The sequence below is a fragment of the Fringilla coelebs genome, assembly GCF_963513975.1.
Source record: "Fringilla coelebs genome assembly, chromosome: 15".
Taxonomy (NCBI): Eukaryota; Metazoa; Chordata; class Aves; order Passeriformes; family Fringillidae; genus Fringilla; species Fringilla coelebs.
The window spans coordinates 16,947,370-16,954,251 of record NC_140041.1 but is presented as its reverse complement, the minus strand read 5'-3'; the positions used below and the strand labels follow the sequence as shown (position 1 = coordinate 16,954,251).

The following is a 6,882-nucleotide window of genomic DNA, read 5'->3' as shown; positions in this document are numbered from 1 at the left end:
CCTGGTTTTGGCTGCTTTTCTTACAATGACAGAGCCAGCTAGCTCTGTGCCAGACTAACAGCGTCAGGTCCAGGTAGGACCTTGGCACTGCTCTGCAGACAGGCACAGGTTTGTACAACTGCACTTCCCAAGTAGGAAACAGCTCCCAAAATCTGGAATTCTTCACCCAGCCCAGCAGCAGAGCAATTCAGCTGCTTCCCCTCAGGTACCTGGGCTCAGCTCTTGGGGGTTGTGCTCAGGATCACAGGGCCACAGCCTCAGGCAGCTTAAAGTCCTCACAGCAATGGCAGAAAACTCTGCTTTGGCCCAGTCTCTCCTTTAATCCCTTGGTCCCATTTAGCCTTTCACACCCTTGATGGGTGCTAACAGGACCAGCCTGGGCCATGCCCCTCCTGGATTGCCAGCCTCCACCAGCTGTGCCCCTGGCTCTGCCCTGCGGGAAACAGAGGCTGTGAGCACCACACACAGCACAGATCTCACTCATTTGTTCTGTCAGCACCAGTGGATTTGAGCCCCTGTTTTAACTGTTTTCCCAAGCTCCCACCAGCCTTGGATGGGAGCAGATTTGGGGAAGCCAAAGCCCTGGGCAGGTCTCCCTGGGCACTCACTCTGTCACAGACACTGCTGCTGGACCAGCAAAAGGAAAAGGAAGAGGTTTAGATGGGTTTGAGGTGTTGTGATTTCTCACCACACTGTGACAGTCACACACCACGACCTTTCCTCCTTCCCCATCCCGCTGTGGCTGTGGAGCTGGGGAATGGGCTGCACTTAAACATCACCTCCAAACAACTCTCAGTGCCCTTTCTGCTACCCTGGAGCTAGGCAGAGGAAAAAACCCAGGTGATAACCAGGCCAGTAAGATTTGCCTGCGTGTGATCTGGTTGTAATGTTCTTTTTTTCAACGTAAGGGCATCACACATCCTTGTGGCCCTGCAAGTCTGATCCTGGGGTGACTAATTCAGGATAGTCCCTAAGCCTGAGTACACGCTGCACCTCTCCAGCGCTGATGACAACAGGCAGCAGCTTTGAGACGAGGGAATTACCCAAGACACATCTAATCTGGAGCTCTGGCTCTGTTTGTCATGTGCTCACTGGGCAGGCTGTGTCCCCTGAGCGTTGCATCTTGCTGGGGGGAGCACACGGGGCCCCCGTGCTGTGTCCCCATCTGGGCTGGCCAGGGACACCCTGGGCTGTGGGGACACATCTGGGGCTGCTGTGCTAAGGGCTGCCATGACTTGTGTTCAACTCGGGGTGTTTTGGTGGCATCCTGGGGACACAAAGGGCTCCAAATGTGTCCCCATGGCTGCTCTGCGGGGCACAATGGCCATTGTTTGCCTTCGGGGCGGGTGAGCAGCCTCTGGCTTGGGAGGAACAAAGCCCGGAGCCAGTTCCTGCAAACACAAAACATGCCTTTCTATCACTTCATGACAAATTGGTTTGTCAGCAGCAGGAAGTGATGTTACTGCCGTCCTCAGCCAGGGGAAACTCCTCGTGGTTTCCATGGGGATGTATGCAACTGGAGAGCTACAGATTTATACAAAGTGAAAGCTCCGCACACGCCTGCTGTGAGCCAGGATTGGGGACTGGACACCACGGGATGGTCTCAGCTGAGTCCTGCTAGCACGGGGTGAGGGGCAGCCAGCTCATGGTGGGGGCAGAGAAATGGGAATTTAAAGCCCTAAACCGGGGTGAACTGTCTGCCTTAATATTCCAATCAAACAAAGCAGCAGAGCTGGGAGAATAAATAAGGGGTGGGAAGTAAAGATTCTTCCACAAAGTTCAGCCTGGCTGTGCCACCAAGGCTGTGCCTCCTCTGGCCCTCGTCCTGCTCCTTCCCCATCCCTCCCAGCTGATCCCATCCCTCTGCCCAAAACCGTCCCTCTGAGGTGACATTTGGCCAAAGCCTCGCTCCGATCTCCCTCCCCTTCACACCGGGAGCAGTTTGGGATCCGGGCACGATCCCACCTGAGACTGGGCAGCGTCAGAGTGGGATTACAGGGAGCAGCAGAAGGATCCTGATCCAGACTCGGAAAGGGGCCGGGTGTCAGAGCTGGGGGTGCTGCGGGTGGCTGGCAGGGACCGCAGCCCTGCTGCCTGCTCACACAGCCTTTGTGCTGAAGCAGCTCTCTTTTGCACCCCTCTGTCAGGTGCCTGCTTAGGTTCTAAAAGCTGATCTGCTGCCAGGTAATGAGTTTTATTGTTCCAAGAAACACATAAACAAGCTCCCGCGGCTGTCAGGGAGCGGATTTCTGTTTGAATTGCGATTAACAGGCAGGAGTTTTTTTATCAGTTGCATGGCCAGGGCTGCCAAGGTTGTATTTTTCCACTGAACGAGCTCTGCTTTGCTTTGAAGGTGAAAGTTTGTTCCACCCTTTACTGCAGGTGCAAAAAGGCTCACGTATTCAGAGACAGCCTTGCATATTTAATCAGGACAGCAAGGGCAGCTTCGAGGTGCCAAGGGATTTTCCAGGGACAAAGGGGTTTTGCAGGATTTACAGCACGGGACAGGTTTTGGGGAGGACATTCACTTTGAGGCTCAGGCACACTTCAGGAAAATAAGAGTTTCTTTCTAACTTCACTTCTCAGTGCCCAGGGATGTCTCCTCTTTTAGCTGCTCCATTTTCTCCCTCCCTCCCTCGGTGTCAGGTTGAAAGTCGGCGAGGGCTGACGCGCGGTGCTGACGGCAGAGCTGCTTCGGAGGGGCAGCTCACATGGAAGAGCTTCAGAGGCAGCAGTGCCTCATCCCATCCTCCAAGGGCACCTTCTCCCAGGAGAGCAGGCCTGGCTTTTAGCACCATTGATACCCCAGGTAACTTGCAGGATAGCAGCAGGAGTTTGGGGTGCTTTGCTCATCGTGCTGTGTGATGAGAGCACGGCTGCTTTATGCTCACAAAAACCTTCCCTTGTACACTCAAGATCACAGCTCCTTAAATTCCTTGATTTTACACTCACAACCTGGTGTGTGCCCAAGCAAAACCATTTTTGATGGGGCAAAAGTTGGATTTGACTCTTTGAATATCAGAAGGAACTGGTGGCTCCCTTCTGGAGTGAGCATGGGAAACCCAGAACCCTGCTGCTCCCTCAGCATCCCTCTCCCTGTTACCAGCACTGGGAAATCAAGCCTCCAGCTGCACCCCACAGCTTCCCTGGCAAGGGGATGTCACAGCAGGGATGCTGTCCTGCCCCACAGAGCCCATGAGAGGTGCAGATCTGTCCCAGGAACCCTTTGCTGCCCATCATCCTGCTCCTGCCCAGAGATGCTGCTGGAGCTCCCCTGCCTGGCTTTGGCTGTGCTACATCAACTTTCCTCATAGCCTCAACAGAAACACCAGATCCAAGTCACTCTAGTGATCATCTCTAGCAGGAAAGAATTTATTTGGGTCTGGGTCAGAAAATAGGCGAGTTGCTGGTTACCTGATCCCTTGTCATGCCCTGATTTATTTACAGAGATAGCCCAGCCAGCCAAATACCTCACCCCAGGCATCAGGGGCAGTTTGAGCTGCAAAAAGGATTTAAGGAGGTGGGACAGAAAAAGAAAAACACTGAGAGTTTGTGCCAAGCCTTAGAGATCTGTTACTAACAGGTTAATTTTTAGACTTAACCTTTCAAGCATTAGAAGTAAACAAGGAATAAGGAAGCCTATTCTCCTTCTTAGGAGAAGAACTATTTTGAATTCAGTGTAGCCCAGTGCCCAAGTCTCAGCTGGTTCTAACTGTTACAGCCATCAGGGCAGCCAAATCCACTCCCAGCTGAGAAGCCAGCCCTGGCTCCCTGCCACTGCACACAATTACATGGGGACAAAGAAAAGCTCAGGTTAAGAACCTGCAGTAGTTTCTAGTCAATTATGGTGCTTAAACCCATTTTTCTTAGTCAAGACCCGGGGCCAGAAGAGTTGAAAATTACAGCTCTACACCCTGGAGCTTCACATGAGTTTTGGGACTGTGAAATGCAGTATTTTAAAGATTATATAATCCAGATGAATAGAAATATCATAATTTATTCCGTTTGGTATAAAAAAAGTTATAATCATGTAACAAAACTATGTCTTCATAAGAAGAAATATATTATTTCACATCATAAATAAATCAGCAAACATACAACCCTTGGCAACTCAAAAAAAAAAGCACTCGCCTGGTGCTTTCATGTCAGTGCTTGGGAAACAAGAAGAGCTGACAGATATACACACAAAGGATTATTGTACCAAAAAATACTGAGGTATTTGGTTTCTCTAGAACTGAAACTTTACGTTTGTGAAGGAAAAAAAACAAAAAAAACCCAAGAACAATGCACTAATGTAAAAATAAATAAATAGAACTGTCATATAAAAGGGGACAGCATCAGTGTTGCTCAAAGTGTCCAGGAATGGGAATACTGGTGAGCATGCTACTAAACATGGAGCAGGCTTGGGACAGACAGAAGACAAGGAGGGACAGCTCAGGAAGAGCCAATGTCCTTTGATCTCTGTGCAGCCATCCAGACATTTGCTTGAGCAGTCAGAAACACCTGGTTTCTCTGGCACGGGGTGAGCTCCTCGCCACTGACACCTTTCTGGGACACGCCGGCGACTCCCCACAAAACACGAGTGACACTGTCCCTGTCCTTATTGCACTTGAGACAGCAAGGCTGAGTCCTGGCCACGTTCTTCACCTGCCTTCTCAGCAGCTTGGGGAAGTAGTGATGGGGCTCTGAAGGTAGTTTAGAGCGCTGGAGGTGGTGTGGACGGGGATGGAGACGGGGAAGTTGAAGACGGTGGTGGTGGATGCCCCTCTGTCCAGCACTGACATCGCGGGGCTCCCGGCCTCCGCTGAGCAGTTGGGGGCCAGGACCTGCGACTCAAACTGAAGCAGCTGCCCCATGAAGCTGAAATTTGGGGAGATGATGCTTCTCCTCTGCTTGACAAACTCGAAGGCTTCGTCCAGTTTGACTCTGTTGGTCCTCATGAGATAAGCAAGGCAGATGGTGGCTGAGCGGGAAATGCCAGCCTGGCAGTGCACAAAGACCCTTCCTCCCTCGTTCTTCACCGAGTCTGAAAGAATCAAAGCACACAGTTAGCAAACAAGTCTCACTGCTTCCAGAGGTGGGAAAAGCACAGACTGCTGTTTTACATTTCTTTAATCCATCCCTTCCTTAGCCTAATAGGTGCACCCGGAGCTTTTGAGACAAAGGGAGTCTTTGTCCCGAGGAAAGCAGCTATTTTCACTCTGGGCTCCAATTCCAATTATACTAATAGCTCCTCCAGGTCACTTTAGCAGTCTCGCAAGATTACTTTAATACTGATCCGCTTAAATTCACTCTTTTCTGCAAGACCAGCGCCTCTTGAATCAAGATTTCAAACAGCTTTAAGAAGCTAAGATTATGCCTGTGAATAGAATTAAACTAATGGAAATGTTCCCCGAGTTTATCTTCCCAGTGGAATGTTATTCCCCAATCTCAAACAGAGCTTTTACCGCGGAAAAAAGCGTGCCAAGAATCACTTCCCAGGGGACATTAACCCAGAAAAAGCGCGGATTGCAAAAAGAGCCCATTTACCGATGAAATCGATCGCCTCGTTGAACCACGAGCTGATATCCGCCTTGTGGTTGTCCTCCACGGGGATGCTTTTATACTGGTAGTGCCCCTCGAAGTGGTTGGGGCAGTTGGCCGAGACATTGATCAGCGCCGTGATCCCCAAAGCGTCCAGCATGTCCTTGCGGGAGGCGTGATAGGCGCTTCCCAAGTACAGGAACGGCAGGATTTCCACGGGCCCGCCCTGCGAACAGAAAGAACGGCGGCGGTCAGCCCCGGCCGGTGCTCGGCGGCAGCGCCCGCTCCGCTGCGCTCCCGTCCCGGCGCCGCCCCGCCCGCCCCCCGGCGCTCACCTGGTCGTAGAGCGGGGTCCCGCAGGAGCTGCAGCCCGAGTCGGCGCTGCCGGGCGCGGGGCTGGCGCTCAGGGGCAGGCTGAGCCCGGCGGGGGCGGCCGGCTTGGTGCAGAGCTCGGAGCAGGCGGACGCGAAGGCTTCGTAACCTCCTGCGGGGGCAGAGCGGAGAGAGGGGCGCGGGGTGAGCGCCGGGCGGCCGGGGGGCGAGCGGGGCCACCCGCGCCGGCCCTGCCGTCCCCTCCGGCGCCACTCACCCTTGAGGAAGCAGATGCGGGCGCCGCGGGCCTCCCTGCAGAGGGTGCCGAGCGCCAGCAGCATGGTGCTGTCGCGCTTGGGCACTTCCAGGTCGGCGCTGCGCTCGTCCAGCAGCACCACGGTGTGGAAGAGCCCCTGGCGCAGGCGGGCGCGGAGCTCCTCGTTGGGCACGACGTGCTCCAGAGCCAGGGCGCCCTTGGCGCGGCGCCGCACGATGGTGCTCAGGCGGACGTTGCAGGAGCCGCGGATGTGCGCGGCGTTGAAGGAGAAGAAGGAGCGGCAGTCGAGGACGAGACACTGCGCGCCGCGCTCCTGCAGCAGCGCCCGCAGCGCCTCGCACTCCAGCGCGCACACCCGCAGGTTCACCATGGCCGGGCGAATGGTTGGGTGAACGGAAGGGAGGAAGGGCAGGGCGGTGTGGCAGAGGTGCCGCTGTCCCCGAGTGTCCCGGTGTCCCGGCCGCGCTCGGCCGCTCCCGCGCTTATATCGGGGCCGCGCCGCCGCGACGGCGTTTTCTCAATGGGGCCGCGTCACGTGGTGCCGCGGGGGGGCGGGGCGGCCCGCCGGCACGGGTGACGTCACCCTGGCCGCGCGCCAGCGCGGGCGCGCCCGGCCCCGCCGGCGTGACGTCATCCTCCGCGGGGCGGCCGGGGAGCGCGCGGGCGCGGGGGCGCGCACAGGGGTGTGTGCCCCCCATTGCACACCTGTACACACCTGTACACACCTGTACACATCTGTACACACCTGTACACATCTGTACACACACACC

At 55.0% G+C, this 6,882-nt stretch overlaps 1 protein-coding gene across 2 annotated transcripts; it reads right to left on the bottom strand.

The window, feature by feature from the left end:
- Window positions 1-3,415: 3,415 nt before the first annotated feature.
- DUSP1 (dual specificity phosphatase 1) lies at window positions 3,416-6,577 on the bottom strand. Of its 2 annotated transcripts, XM_084215831.1 has the most exons (4): window positions 6,113-6,577; window positions 5,859-6,007; window positions 5,530-5,749; window positions 3,439-5,026 (listed from the first exon to the last, which is right to left on the bottom strand). In XM_084215831.1, the coding sequence occupies exons 1-4, from the start codon at window positions 6,480-6,482 to the stop codon at window positions 4,656-4,658; spliced, it is 1,110 nt and encodes a 369-aa protein (XP_084071957.1). In that variant the 5' UTR covers window positions 6,483-6,577; the 3' UTR covers window positions 3,439-4,655. The 2 variants fall into 2 exon arrangements, with proteins under 2 accessions (XP_084071956.1, XP_084071957.1); XM_084215830.1 differs by having other exon boundaries at window positions 3,416-5,026; window positions 5,859-6,577.
- Window positions 6,578-6,882: the final 305 nt, after the last annotated feature.